This window comes from Triticum aestivum, chromosome 5A (assembly GCF_018294505.1).
Source record: "Triticum aestivum cultivar Chinese Spring chromosome 5A, IWGSC CS RefSeq v2.1, whole genome shotgun sequence".
Lineage (NCBI taxonomy): Eukaryota > Viridiplantae > Streptophyta > Magnoliopsida > Poales > Poaceae > Triticum > Triticum aestivum.
In genome coordinates, this window is record NC_057806.1 from 20,724,958 (window position 1) to 20,741,185 (window position 16,228).

The window sequence follows — 16,228 nt, forward strand, 5'->3', positions numbered from 1 at the left end:
GGCCTAGCTGCACTCTCCGTCCAAGATGCAGCTGGCCACAACCGGAGTCGCCGGCAACCTCGAGATCCTCCCCCAGACCGCCGCCAAGCGGAGCATGGCCTCCTCGGGTGGCGACAGCGCGTCCTACGACCTGATGGACCGCATGCCAAGAAGAACCAGGACGACGGCGACAAGCAGCCGCTGTACTCTGCATCGACGCGCATGTCGTGCGGACCCGAGCCTACGCCCACCTCGGCTTCATCTTCTTTGACCTGCAAGAAGTGCCCAAGCGGTCGCCCGCAAGCTTGGGCGGCTCAAACAGGGCCTGTCGGTGGAGGACGGTGACACGGGGGCGTTCGATGCGAGGGTGGCGACCGCGGAGGAGGCGTTGCAGCTGCGGCAGATGGGCATGCCGTATTTTGGCGGCGCGCCAACTGTAGATGACGTGCTCGCGTGGCAGAGGTCGAGCTCGGCGTCCACTGGGGCGGGAGGGGTGGCCTGGGGTCGTCGCCGGCGAGCTCGAGCTGGTGTGGCCGGCAGTGCCCACAACGTGTTTGTTGTAACGACATGCACAATAAAAACAAAAAAAAACAAGAAAAGAGACAACCTATTGGGGGGGGGGGGCGGGGAAAATTCTCACCCCCGTGCCAAATAATTCGCCGGGCCAACCCCACGAGGCTGAAAAAATGCCTCCTGACGGGCACAACGGCTGGAGATGCTCTTAGCTTCAGTACAGATCGAGGAAGAGCTAGATGGGCTAGAGTTGAAGGGAAATGGTTCAAGAGAAGATAGCGGTAGACAATCTTCATGTCCCATGTTGGAACACGACCCATAGTCATCGTGTTAGACTAGAAGCGCAGTGGCTTAAAGCCTTCACCGTTTTTCATCATGTTGTACATATTAATGTCTTCCCTTCTTTTTTCCATTTGTCTCCGCTGGTCCAAAAAGGCTTCTAGCACGCTCAAGTATTTTAGCATAAGATGTCCACAAGATTAGTTTCCATTGCCTATCTATGGACATCAGAATTCTACTAGAGATTTTCACTCGTCGATTTATATAATGTGTCATTTTATCTTTTGGTGAGGCCGTGCTTCATATTGTTGGATACTTCTATATAATCGACAAACAGCAAGTGGATTTGGCAAAAAGAAATAGTGTACATAGAGGCAATCCCGGGGCTGTGGAGCAGTTGTGTTCGATTTTGGCCTGCTCAAGTCCAGAGTGCGACGTGCATATACAACAAACAATATTGAGTAGTGACCTTGACAGTGGCGTGTGATTGCAGGCAGGCAACTCCCACCACATTCTAGTTCTAGCACAAAATTGCATGACTGGGACTTTGACCGTAGACCCCGTGGGGCTTAGTAATATGGCCGAACGTTCCTGGTAGTATGTCTCTGCTACATAGCTGAATACTAGTAACACTAAGCCTGTAGCATATATACAGATCTAGCCCGTATGATGCTTCCCCAACTACTCAGCTGTTGTTCTTCCAAGATGCATCTCCTGTTCACTACCCTCATCGCCATAAGCATCGCTTCATCTTCACAAGTGGTGCATGCCCATGGCGGCGGCTGCATCCCAGCCGAGAGGGCCGCCTTGATCTCCTTCCACAAGGGCATCACAAGTGACGGCGATCATGCCCTCGCCTCGTGGCAGGGACATATTGCTGCCGGTGGAGGGGCATCAGCTGCAACAACCAGACAGGCCATGTCATCAAGCTTCGCCTTCGCAATACAATTCCGTACACTTTCAAAGGTCCATGCAGTAATGCTAATTCATTGTTTGGCGAGATAAGTCCCTCTCTACTTTCCTTGAAGCATCTAGAGCACCTGGATCTTAGCATGAACTGTTTGCTAGGCCCAAATAATTATATTCCTCAGTTCTTGGGCTCCATGGAGAACTTGAGATATCTTGACCTCTCTGGCATTCCATTTACTGGTAGAGTTCCTTCTCAACTTGGTAACTTGTCTAAGTTGCAGCATCTTGACCTTGCCCAGGTTGGTTTTTTTCCGAGATGTATTCAACGGATATCACCTGGTTAACAAAGCTACCATTGCTGCAGTACCTTAGCATGAGCAAAATAAATCTCTCAGTGATAACCGACTGGTCTCGTACCTTGAATATGATTCCATCTCTAAGGGTTATCAATCTTGTTCAATGTTCACTTGATACTGCAAGCCAATCGCTTCCTTACCTTAACCTCACGAAACTTTAGAAGCTTGATTTGTCAAGGAATCAGTTAGGCCACTCAATTGCATCAAGTTGGTTTTGGAAAGTGACGACCCTCAAATACCTAAATGTTGGTTGGAACCAGTTATTTGGAAAATTTCCGGACGCACTAGGAAACATGACATCACTCAAGGTACTTGATTTGTCATTCAACCATCTGAATAGGACTGAAAACCTTATGACCGTTCTTGAAAATCTTTGCTGTTTGGAAATCCTCAACCTCTCTATCAATTCTATGAATGGGGATATAGTGGAGGTGATGGAGGGGTTACCGCGATGCGCATGGGGAAAATTGTCAGAGCTGCATTTCCATCAAAACGAATTCATTGGGACCCTGCCAAATTTTATAGGGCAATTTAGCAGCTTGAGCATACTTGACCTGTCTAGCAACAATCTTGTTGGATTTCTACCACCAGGGACTTGGAATTTGGCGCATTTAACTGACCTTGATATCAGCCTGAATCAGCTCAATGGGAATGTACCAACTGAAATTGGTGCCCTTACTGCTCTGACTTCTTTGGACATAAGCGGCAACAACTTGACCGGAAGTATACCAGCCGAGCTTGGAAAATTGAAGCATTTGAATACTCTTTCTCTCGGAGGGAACAAATTTACTGGACCAATACCATCAGAGGTTATGCATTCAACTAGCTTAACCTTCCTAGTCCTCTCCAATAATCACCTTAATGGAAGTGTACCCACTGAATTAGGTTCTCTCAAGATTCTGGATTATCTGGACCTAAGCAACAACAACCTTAGTGGTCTGATCACAGAAGAACACTTTGCAAACCTAAAAAGTTTAAACTCCATAGACTTGTCTTCCAATAACTTGAAGATTGTAGTGGATTCAGATTGGCATTCTCTGTTTAGGCTACAATATGCAGATTTTCGATCTTGCCAGATCGGTCCTCTCTTTCCAGCTTGGCTTCAGCAGCTGCGGGGGATCACTAAACTTTACATTTCGAGCACTGGTTTGGACGACAAGTTTCCTGATTGGTTTTGGTATACATTTTCACAGACATTACATCTCGACATCTCTAACAACCAAATAAGTGGCAGCTTGCCAGCACACCTGGATGGTATGGCTTTGGAAACTCTTTCTCTAACATCAAACCAGCTCACCGGGTCAATACCTTCATTGCTGGCAAATATCACTGCGTTAGACATCTCCAACAATAACTTTTCAGGAATAATACCATCAAATTTTGAAGCCTCCCAACTTGAACTATTGATTGTCTATTCAAATCGAATTGTTGGGTCCATTCCAGAACCTGTTTGCAAATTGCAACAACTGTTTTATCTGGATTTGTCAAACAATTTTTTGGAGGGTGAAATTCCTCAGTGTTTTGACATCCAAAAACTACAGTATTTCGTGCTCAGTAACAACAGTTTATCAGGAAAGTTCCCTGCATTTTTGCAGAATAACACAAATATGGAGTTCTTGGATCTTGCATGGAACAAGTTGTCTGGAAGATTGCCTACATGGATTGGAGATCTGGGGAATTTAGGTTTTGTACTCCTGAGCCACAATGCATTTTCTGATAGTATTCCAGTCGACATAACAATGCTTAAGTATCTTCAATACCTGGATCTATCAAGCAATAATTTTTCTGGTGCAGTACCTTGGCATCTGTCAAACTTAACATTTATGACAAAGGTAAATATGGATTTTGTGGAAATGTATCGAGTCATGGGATACAAAATGATCGTGATGGAACCTGGTCTATTCGGAGATATATTTTCAGTGGTTACAAAAGGACAACAACTTGTGTATGGTAAAACACTTGCAGATTTTGTAAGCATTGATTTATCAAGCAACTCCTTGACTGGTGAAATCCCTGGAGACATCACTTTCCTTGTTGCACTGATGAATTTGAATTTATCATCAAACAAATTGAGTGGACAAATTCCAAACATGATTGGGGCCATGCAGTCACTGGTATCTCTTGACCTCTCTGGGAACAAGCTCTCCGGTGGAATCCCGTCCAGCTTGTCAAGTCTAACATCTTTGGAGGCCTTGAACCTATCCTACAACAATTTATCTGGAAGGATACCCTCTGGCCGCCAACTTGACACCCTCAATTTGGACAACCCGTCAATTATGTACATCGGCAACAGTGGACTTTGTGGGCCTCCTCTCCACAACAATTGTTCAGGAAATGGTACTTCTATCGATGGTGATCTCGGAAGCAGCAAGCAAGAGTTTGATCCACTGACCTTTCATTTTGGTTTTGTGCTGGGACTTGTGGCGGGGCTCTGGATAGTGTTTTGTGCACTGTTGTTCAAGGGGACATGGAGAATTGCTTTTTTCCGGTGATGTCACCGCGTCGCCTCGTCGGGCGGCAGCGCCACCTCCCCGTGGTTCTCTTCGCCACTCCACCGACTCGCGCGCTGCCGCTACGTCGCCCCTTCGGGCCGTAGCACCGCAGCACGCTGTCCCTGCCGCCGCCCGTGGTCATCCCCGTGGTTGCACCGACCTGCGCGCTGCCGCTGTGTCGCCCTTTTGGGTCATAGTTTTGCGGCCCGCGGTCCACCGCCGCCCCGAGGCCGTCAGCTCTAGGCTGTACCCGCGGCTGCACCGACCCTCACGCTGCCGCTGCGTCGCCCCGCCGGGCCGTAGCAAGTGTGACGCGCGGTCCCTGCTGCCACGCGAGGTCTTCCTGCCGTCGCCCTGATTAGTATGCTGACGATGTGTCGCCGCTTCAGGCCGTAGCACCGTGGTATGCGGTCCACTGCGTCGTTCCCGTGCGTCGACTTCCACGTGGTACGTGCCACATAGCCTCCCTTGGCGCGAGAACGCCACTATCGGCACTGGTCTTCGTCACGCTATTAGGTTCTTCCTCACCTACTTCGAGCATTGTCGCCGTGCTCCTAACCCAGCCGCCCGTCCGCGGCTGCTGCTCTTCTTTGGCTCCATTGCTACTCGCTCACCCAAGTCGCACCGCCCATCCACCCCATTCATCTTCGTACAACACCAGCTCATCACCAACGTCGACGTCATGTTCCCCGACCACTTCGTCTACTCTGAACATCGTCGGCGACATCGGCCCCACGCCAATTGGCGTCGCAACTGTTGTTGAGTCCTCCTCCGCTAACCCCTCCGACTCCTCCGACATAGCGTACATCTTTTGCAGGTCCCCGGCTTCGCATGTCCGGTGCTATCAATATCGACGCGTGCCATCGTCCACGACATGTCCCCGGGCCTGGCAAGCCTGGAGCGACACTTCATCAACTTTGTCTTTGTCCATCTATGCATGTCTGGTGCTGGCAACACCGACGCGAGCCTTCGTTCACGACGTGTCCGGTGTCCCCGGACTTGGCAAACCCAGCGCGACGCCTCATCAACACCGTCTTCTTCCTGGCTCACCACTACCTCCTCGTCATTGTGTCCATGACTAACTCGGCGCCTCTTTGCGCCCGCAGCTCCACGACGACTCGCTCGACACCGGCCACCCCAACTCGACATCGACCACGGCTACCTCGAGCACGGCTATACCAACCCACGCTTTCGGCTACCTCAACAACGACACAAAGGGCTATCAACTCGCTGGGGCAACTCGTCGGCTTCCTCTACAGTCCACGCGTCTGCGACCCGTCGCCGCCCACGATGCTCCCGCTGCGACTGCGGGGGGATGTCAGCCCATTGGCTGCTATTCTCTCCAGCCTGACCGTCCGCGATGCTTCTGTTGTTCGCAACGCTACCGCTACGACTGCGGTGGGATGTTAGAGATATATTTGGCGTTTAGAGATTGCCCGGGATTAGATAAAAATTGTTTTCATCTTATCTCTTGTAGGCGTCTTGCCCTCCAAGTTTTATACTACCTCCGTCCTGGTTTATTGGTCCCCTTTGTATTTTTTGCCAAAATTTAACCATAGATTTAACTAACAAAATATTAATGCATATCACCAAAAATTAGATTGTTAGATTCGTATTTGAACGTAATTTTCAATATTATTATTATTATTATTAACATGCATTAACATGTGTTAGTTAAATCTTAGGTCAAAATTTGACACAAAATCCAAGGAGAACCAATAAAGCAGCCCTCAGTATATACTCGTCCTCAAGGCTCAGTAATGCATCCAGCAGATTATGCCAATCCTCGCTCTCTATCTCTTCTGACAGGGTCCAATAAACCAGAACGGAGGTAGTATATATGTGTCTCATCAGATTAGTATATACTCTCTTTTTTCTAGAATACGCAAGATGAGTGTACTCTCACATGAGAAATCCAAGCCAATGCACGAATCTTTATACTCCCTCCGTCACGGTTTAAAAGGCGCGCTTGGAAATTCTTTGGGACCTATGTGGTTATCTATTGGTAGTGGGATGGGCTAAAAAATAACATTCACACTACGCATGCATATAGAAATAGTATATCGATGTACTAATTAGCTACTAGAAATAAATGCAATGCGCCTTAAACCTTGTTTATTGTGAAAACCCACATAAATTTAACTGTGCCTTCTAGAAATAGTACGTTTCTTGAGCCAACAACTACAGAATTCCGATTAATTTTTGCCCTTGGTTATCACAAGTCAAAGTAATGCAAACCGACCCGACGTCCGAGGTGTCATCCCAGATCCTTCTACACCAGTCCGCACCCACCTCTGCGCGCGTATGGTCGGCACGGCACAGCTGGTTAGCCTTTGCATCTGGTGTCGGATCGGATCGGATCGGCGCACGTTGCTAGCGACGGCCTCGGGGTTCACATGCCCCATTAATGGCGTGTTTGGCGGGTTGACCACCTCGGGTCGGGTCCCATCACTTGTCTAATTGCAATTAACTGCGCCAGCTGACCGTCGAACAGAGAGCCGTTTGCCATATTCTCTCCGTTTTTATTTACTCTGCATATTAGAGTTGACTAAAGTTAAACTTCATAAAGTTGGCTAAGTTTACAGAAAATAATATAGACATTTATCATAATAATTCTATACGATGTGAAAGTACATTTAATAATAAATCTAATGTTGTTGATTTGTTATTGTATATCTTAATATTTTTGTATATAAACTTGATCAAAGTTTGTAAAGCTTGACTTTGACCAAAGCTAATATGCAAACTAAATAAAAACGAAGGGAGTACTATTCATGTACTATTCTAATCCAAGTCGCTGACTTGCAGGAGTAAGGATGAAGCTACTCCAGGTGCGAGTGGATCCATGCGGGCTCACCGCCCAACCCTTCCTAGTCAAACCTCTTACTGCAACCACGCACATGGAGATCACTAGGACGCCCGCAAACAGCCTGCTGCGTGTATATAAACACATACTCTACATATGCGCCACAGGCAGAGGTTACCCAACACACAAATTTACAATCTAGTTTGAGCCGAAGGAGAGAGAAGAAGAGTTTACCCAGCACACAGATTTAGACAGAGGGAGGGAAGAAGAGGCTACTCAGGACACAAATTTAGAATGTAGTTAGAGCAGAAGGAGAGAAGAAGAGTTTACCCAGGGCACAGATTTAGAATGTAGTTAGAGCAGAGGGAGAGAAGAAGAGGTTACCCAGCACACAGATTTAGAATGTAGTTACAACAGAGGGAGAGAAGAAGAGTTTACCCAGCACACAGATTTAGAATGTAGTTACAACAGAGGGAGAGAAGAAAGAGGCTACTCAAGACACAGATTTAGAATGTAGTTGGACCAGAGGGAGAGAAGAGATCAAGACACGGAAGGAGAAGCGACCGTCGGCCGGTCAAGGCGGCGACCGGATGGCTGCCAACTCGTTCTCGGCGCCGGCGCAGGCGGTGAAGGGCGCGGCGAAAACGTTGGCTCACCGCCGCCAGGCCGTGGTTGGGTTCCTGTTTGCTCTCATCGTCATCCTCGTGCTCCACACCACCGTGGTGTTTGGCCCGTCCCGGCCCGCGAATGACATTGGTTAGTACTCCCTCCGTTCACAAATATAACATGCTTTTGATATTTTACTATAGACTATATATGGACTTAAATGAGTGAATGGACACATTAAAATGCGTATATATACATCCCTAAATCAGAAAATAGTTAGAACATCTTAGAATAGTGAACGAAGGGGGGTTACTTAGTAGTGGTAATCTTCTTTTGTAGTGGGATAGGGTAGGTATATGATGCAATGTCAACTACTTAAGCATGAGGAAGTATATGACAATAGCATCATATTATGATACTGGATCATACATAAATTATGTAATATATGAGTCATGTAAAACAGTAAATGCGACCATCTAAAGATATTAACTAAGGGTTGTTTTAGATACAAGTGCAACATTAAGATATAAACTATATGTAAATATTTATTTAATGTCATTAGATAGTACTCCACTATTTTCATATACAAAGCCATTTTGTTTCAGTTAAGGGCGCTAGGATTGAGGTTCGATCTCGAAAGTGTTGTTCTAATCCCGAGCTCAGTAAAAAAAATCAAAGGAAAATCTGATTTTGCTGTGTGAAAAATTGGCAAATGTTTTAATATAGCTTGCAAAATTTCATCCTACAATGACGTGAAAGACGTGGCAAAAAAAATCGATGCTCCAAAATGTTTTTGAACATAACATTTTGGAGCCTCAATTTTTTTGCCATATTTTCCAGAAATATCACCTGGTGACGAAATTCTGCAAGCTATCAAAACATTTTTCAATGTTTCACACACAAAAAATCAGATTTTTTATGTCTTTTCCTTTTTATTTGATTTTACTGTTTACCCAATCTCACACGAGCCTGAGATCAGAACAGCCACATCCGGTCCAACCTCCACTTTCCTCTCCATGTTTATTTCCTTTAGTCTGGCATGCCTTGGTCTCTCCCAACTAATATATTTCTCTTTCTGTCCATTATTTTGACACAAGTTGTTTATGTGCTGCGGGCCGGTGTTTGCGTGGTGTGTGGTTCTCCGGTGTTTCCTATAGAATCCGCCCCTGATCCATACCTACCTAGTATTCCCTCTAAGTGATCTTATATATTTTTTTTTACGGAGGGAGTACTAATTGAAAGTTAATGTTGGGCAGTACTGCCAAACAAGCTACAAGATTCGCTCAGGGTGTTTCTAGTCTCAAAACAGGATCACACATATTTTCTAAAATTTGTGAGTCGTTTATTTATGTAATTATTTACTTTAGAATGATATATGCTTGCTTCTTCGTATGTGTGTAGTCGTTCTGCAGTCCACATCGGGCGAGCAAAATGCCAGGGCCTCTTCTCCTCCAGCGTTGTTGGCACCTAACAATTCTATTCAAGGTATATCAATTACTACTGCGCGTCGGGTCATCCTGTTATATAGCATAGGTATCAGGGTAGTAGATATGTGTATGAAACTATGAATACGATTATACTAAATTCATAGTAGTAGATACATATACCAAACCCTAGGTATTTTGTTTGTTGATTGGCATACTAACATTGACAACTGCAACACATGACATAGATAACGGGCAGAAGGACGATGTAGCCAAGAATGATAGGGAAACAAGGGGCCAGTTAGGCCAAACAGGAAAAAATGATGCTAGTGACGACAAGACGCAGGAAGAGCTCATTCGCCAAGAACTCGATCGAGACGTCAAACGTGGTTCGTTGCGCTTAACTTTGCTTCCGTTCGAATGCCATTTCATTCATAATCTGAATCAGGCCGCGTGCATGCAGGTGCTCCGCGCAAGCCCATCTGCGACCTCTCTGATCCTAGGTACGACATCTGCGAGATCACCGGAGACGCCCGTGCCATCGGCGCCAACCGTACCGTCCTCTATGTCCCGCCAGCCGACGAGCGCGGCACCGACGGCCCGGAGTGGGCCATCAAGGACCAGTCCCGCAAGCAACTGGGGGACATCAAGGAGGTGAATGTCAAGACCCTGAGCGCCGCCCAGTCCTTGGTGGCACCGGAGTGCACCTCTCGGCACACTGTCCCGGCCGTCGTGTTCGCCATGAATGGGATCATAGGCAACCCATGGCACGACTTGAGCGATCTCCTGATCCCGCTCTTCATCACCACCCGCGCCTAAGACGGCGAGGTCCAGTTCCTTGTCACCGAGCTCCAGCCGTGGTTCGTGGACAAGTATCGTCTCGTCCTCACCAACCTGTCACGCTACGACATCATCGACTTCAACAAGGACGCTGGCGTCCGTTGCTACCCGCACATCATAGTCGGCCTCCGCAGCCACGGCGACCTCGACATCGACCCAGCCCGCACGCCGCGCAACTACACATTGCTGGACTTCCGCCTGTACGTCCGGGACGTCTTCCTGCTCCCGTCGGACGACCGAGGAATCCCGTACAAGGAGGCCAGCAAGAAGAACGCAGCCGGCAACGACAATGGCACTGCTGTCACGGAGAATCCAAAGCCGCGGCTCTTGCTCATCAATCGCGGCGAGAGCAGGAAGTTCGTCAACCTTCCGGAGGTCTCCGCGGCGGTGGAGGCAGCCGGGTTCGAGCTGCTGGTCATGGAGCCGAGCCGTGACATGGGGATGGAGGAGTTCGCCCGGGCGGTGGACTCATGCGACGTGCTGATGGGCGTGCACGGGGCCGCGCTCACAAACTTCTTCTTCTTGCGCACCAACGCGGTGCTGCTGCAGGTGGTGGGGCTGGGCCTGGAGCGCGAGGCCTTGCATTACTACGGCAATCAGGCCACGGCGGTGATGGTGCAGCACATCCAGTACTTCATCAGTGCCGAGGAGAGCACGCTCTACGAAAAGTACGGCAAGGACCACCCGGCGGTTAGTGACCCGGACTCGGTGCACAAGCAGGGGTGGCAGGGTGCAAAGCGCTACTTCTGGGCGGAGCAAGACATCAGACTCAACGTCACCAGATTTGCTCCCACGCTGCATCAGCTAATCCGGACGCTCCAGGAGTAGGGAAACTAGATACGTGATACTACTACCTCTGTTCCTAAATTTTTTGAGAATGACAAATAACTCAAAATTTTACTGCAAGTACTTGAAATGTTTGGATAATTGAGTTAAATTGTTTTATTTATGGTCTTTGTTCTATGTTTAGAAATGGAAAGGAATTGCAAACATCTAGGTGCCAGGACTCGACCCGAACATGAAGTTTATTGCTATTTTAATAGCGAATTGCAAACGAAATCGAAAAACATGAAACTTGGCATGGTGCCCTCATATGGGATCCATATGTTGTGGTACCAAATTTATACAGTTTCTCAAATAGTTGTCATGTAGATTGCTTAAAGAACGTACCATCTTTGAGAAAGAATTTACGTTTCAATAGGGAACATGTTAGGTTTGAAGGCAAAGTGGTGGTTGCATCATCGCTTGAGATCGAAATCTTGTCTACTCAATATACATCATTACGAGGGTGCTTGGTTGGGCTGTGAGCTGCGGAAAAGCTGCTATGGGCTGTGAGCCGTGGAAAAGGTGTTGTGGGTTGTGAGCTGTGGGAAAGCTGTTGTGATGGAAAAGCTGCTGTGGGTTGTGTTACCGTTTGGTAAACTGGCTGTCTGAGCTGTCGCTTTCGAGTAAAAAGTCAGGAATGCCCCTAAGATGCTGAGATGGTATTTATGTGCTGATATAATGATAATAATCTGTTATAGACATGTTTCACTAATTTTTGAGCAATCGTACGTATGTTGGGAGTGAATTGCAAAAAACCACCACATTTGGGGCATCGATTGCAGAAAACCACGAGGTCGCTAATCATTTGCAAAAAACACCGCATATTCAGTAAACTTTTTGCAGTGTGCACTGATCGACCGATTTGCTTCGTTTGAGTGCGTTTCTGACAGATGGGGCCCGGTTTCCCCCTACGTGGCATAACGGACGGCAAACGGCGCCGTCTGGTCGAGACGACTTGGTCGGCTCGCGTCGGACCGGCCGACCGCGCCGCCCCCACTCCACTTCTCACTCAGTCGCTCCTCTGCTCTCCCTGGGGCTTCAATGGGGAAGGCGAAACCTGGCGGCGGCGATGGCCGCGGCGGCGGCGGCGGCGGCGGCGCTTCCACTGGCGATGCTGGTGGTGATGGAGATCCACTGGAGCTCTGCGGGAGCTCGAATCCTTCTCAGGCGGTGCCTCCTCCCACTAGTAGAAAAAGGGTCAAACGTGAAGCACATTAGTGCCGGTTTGAATTAGAGCCGACACTAATGTGTACATTAGTGCCGGTTCGAGGCGGCGATCAATAGTACCGGTTCGTGGCGAACCTTTAGTACCGGTTCATGCCACGAACCGGTACTAAAGAGGAGGCTGCATCAGCATGCGGTCAGGCTATGGCCCCACCATCACCATTTAGTGCCGGTTCTTACCACGAACCGGTACTAATGAGGTTATGGCAAGCTGCTTTTAGTCCCACCTCGCCAAGAGAGAGGCAGTATGAGCGGTTTATAAGCCGTGAGTGCACAGACAATGACGAAGAGTTGCAATGCTCACCCACATGTTAATTAGCTTCAAGCCTTGCGGAATAGCATAGATTGCACTGAGCTATGTGCAGTGCAGTCTACACTATTTCGAATGGCTTGAAGCAAATTAACCAGCATTGCACCTCTTTTTTATTTTTAATAACTTATTTAAACTCCGGACTTCTTTTGTGTTCAGTATGCAGCATTTAAAGCGACGTCATCAATTTCCAACATGTTCTGACATCATTTGTTGTTTTTCGGTCATTTACCTAATTGTTTAGAGAGCTAAATGACCGTGAAATTGAAAATCACTACAAAATGAATCCTGAAAATGTTGAAACTTGGTATGGTATCATCATATCACCCGCATAGCATGCGCGAAAGAGTAGAGAGGGTCACGGCAAAAACTGGACGCACTTCGTGTACAAACTGGACAAACTCTTTCCGAGTATCAGGGTTTCGGAGTCCGGAGTGGGTACTAATGTGCATCCCACCAATCAGGAAGAATCACACGGATCGTGTGTTTCTTTCTAGCTCATGTGAGTCGTTGGATCGAAACTACCACAATCACTTTGTGAGCCAGACGACCCTATATATAGCTAGCCCACCTCTCGCCTTCCCTGCATAAGTCTTTCAGTTCATCGACTACATACATCTACCAGTTCATCGATTGCATACATCTACCAGTTCATCGACTAAATACAAATCATTCGGATTCGCCATCATACGTCCAACCGTGCATTTGATATGCATATATATGCATCACGAGCCACGGTTGGGCTGTATGATGGCGATATCGATTGGTTTGTTCTAGATCTGACATAAAAGGTTTGATACAACTTCTTTTTTATGACATAAGAGCTATCTCTCCTCCTACCTATTTTAGTTACACAACTACCTATTTGTGCCAAATTTTCACTTTTGCTGTTGCACTTGCATCATAAGCATCCATGTTAACTGGACTTACAAGTAATGCAATTTAACCAAACTATCTTGTGATCTTCGCCAAGAGAGAGGCAGTATGAGCGGTTTATAAGCCGTGAGTGCACAGACAATGACGAAGAGTTGCAATGCTCACCTACATTTTGATTAGCTTCAAGCCTTGCGGAATAGCATAGATTGCACTGAGCTATGTGCAGTGCAGTCTACACTATTCCGAATGGCTTGAAACAAATTAACCAGCATTGCACCTTTTTTTATTTTTAATAACTTATTTAAACTCCGGACTTCTTTTGTGTTCAGTATGCAGCATTTAAAGCGGCGTCATCAATTTCCAACATGTTCTGACATCATTTGTTGTTTTTCTGTCATTTACCTAATTGTTTAGAGAGCTAAATGACCGTGAAATTGAAAATCACTACAAAATGAATCCTGAAAATGTTGAAACTTGGCATGGTATCATCATATCACCCGCATAGCATGCGCGAAAGAGTAGAGAGGGTCACGGCAAAAACTGGACGCACTTCGTGTACAAATTGGACAAACTCTTTTCGAGTATCAGGGTTTCGGACTATACAAAAATAAATAATGCAGAAAATAAAAAAACTATACAAAAAATTACTCAAAAAAATAGAAGAAAATAAATAATGCAGAAAAGAAAAAACTATATAAAAACTACTCAAAAATAAATAAAAGAAAATAAGTAATGCAGAAAAGAAAAAACTATATAACAAATTTGTTGGCACACTGCCCTGTGGGTCTACCAGACCTAGGGTGTGCAAATGCAGGCCCAGGAGGGCCAGCAGACTCACAGGGCAGCGCGCCCTAATTAATTAGGCCCAGAAGCCTGCTATATAGAGAAGTTCGAATAGGTAGTCGCGGTTGAGTTTATAAACCAGTGCGGCTGCCCTTCGACGGGCAAGGTGGGACTAAACTTTGGGGTGGCAGCGCAAGGCCTTTAGTACCGGGTCGTGGCTTCAACCGGTACTAAAGGCCCCCCCCCTTTAGCACCGGTTGGTAGCTCCAACCGGTACTAAAAGCCTTCGTTTCCCGCCGCTTGGCCTGGCGAAAATAGGCCTTTAGTACCGGTTGGAGCCACCAACCGGTACTAAAGGCCCATCCTATATATATAGCTCTTACGAAAATTTCAGTTTCATCCCCACTTCGTCTCCAACCTCCGCCGCGCGCGCCGCTCGATCCCGTCGTCGCCGCCCGTCGTCCGTCGTCATCGTCGCTGTCCCCGCCGCCGCCCATCGTCGTCGTCGTCTCGCGCTGCCGCCCCGAACGCCGCCGCCGTCCGTCGCCATCGCCGCGGCCGTACGTCTATCTCTCGCTCCCGCACACACATACACATACATACATACACACACATACACACACACCGGCGCCCCCGCCCCGTACGCCGGCGCCCCCGCTCGTACGTACGGGGCGGCGGCGTACGGGGCCGCACACACACACACACATATACCACACACACACGCATACACACACACATACACACATACGTACACACATATACGTATATATACACACACATGCATACACACACACACATACACACACACATTTTTTTTACTTATTTTCTGTTTTTTAGAAAAGTTAATTAGATGATCGAATGTTAGATTAATGTCGAATGTTAGATGAATTAGCTAGCTAGATAGAAAAATTGTCGAACTAGAGATTAGAACTAGTTGAATAATTAATATAACTAGTTTATTTTTAGTAAGAAAATTTAGGTATATGAGATTAGAACTAGTGGAATAATTAATATAACTAGTTTATTTTTAGTAAGAAAATTTAGGTATATGAGATTAGAACTAGTTGAATAATTAATATAACTAGTTTATTTTAGTAAGAAAAATTAGGTATATGAGATTTGATGATCTAATTAAAATATTATTTGTTAATGAGTTTTTTGTTTATTTAATTTTTTATATATTTTGAGTTTATATAAATGTTAGATTAATGTCGAATGATAGATGAATTAGATAGAAAAGTTAAATATATAGTAATGTCAATTGAATATATAGTTAGATATATTAATGTCAAATGTTAGATGAATATATATTTGGCTAGATATAGGTGTTTAATGTTTCACCTATATGAACATAGGAAATGTCATCTGACGACGAAAAAGAATTTATTTTGTGCGAACACTGTGAAGACCAGCGCGGCCTGTGCGACCAAAATTTCCTTGTTGATGGTAGGCGCTTCAGCATCAAGCTGGATGAGACATTCGAAGTTGATACAGTAAGTCACTTTGTCAATTATTATTTGAATGCAAAACTTATGCTTCATTTGCTTCAACTTATAATTTTAAATTTTCACTATTCTACTAGCGCATCCCCTGCCATGCAAGAATTTTTATCTTGGATAAGATATGTTTTAGTGCTATATATGATATGGAGGTAAAGAGAGTTTACTTGAAGACGGAGCATGGGTATACTTTCAACGTCAAATTATATAATGGAGACACATACACCTATTTTGAATGCAAAACTTGGCAAGCACTATGCAAGGCTTATGCATTTGAGCCTGATATGGTTATCACCTTTGATATTCGTCCGGAAGATGATATTGAAGGTAATATAGACATCTGGGTCGATGTGCAAACGCCTCCAGTTCTACCATTTGGTGAGTTTTTCTCAACCATGCATGCATATGTTTATGTCTTTCATACAGTTTATTCAAAACTAGTTGACAACTAATTTGTATTGTCAGCTTATTTCGGTTCAAGCAAACATGTCCGGCGCTTGGTAGACA

The 16,228-nt window shown here is 46.2% G+C and overlaps 1 protein-coding gene and 1 pseudogene across 2 annotated transcripts; both read left to right on the plus strand.

Moving 5' to 3' along the window:
• Positions 1-1,380: 1,380 nt before the first annotated feature.
• On the plus strand, positions 1,381-7,769 carry LOC123102050 (receptor-like protein EIX2). Its single transcript, XM_044523326.1, has one exon. It carries the CDS (start codon positions 2,330-2,332, stop codon positions 4,526-4,528), a length of 2,199 nt encoding a protein of 732 aa, XP_044379261.1. The 5' UTR covers positions 1,381-2,329; the 3' UTR covers positions 4,529-7,769.
• Positions 7,496-11,194, plus strand: LOC123102051 (beta-1,2-xylosyltransferase XYXT1-like; annotated as a pseudogene). The gene is made up of 4 exons (XR_006448715.1): positions 7,496-8,090; positions 9,342-9,425; positions 9,613-9,753; positions 9,828-11,194. The product of XR_006448715.1 is annotated as a beta-1,2-xylosyltransferase XYXT1-like (transcript).
• The last annotated feature ends 5,034 nt before the right edge of the window (positions 11,195-16,228 follow it).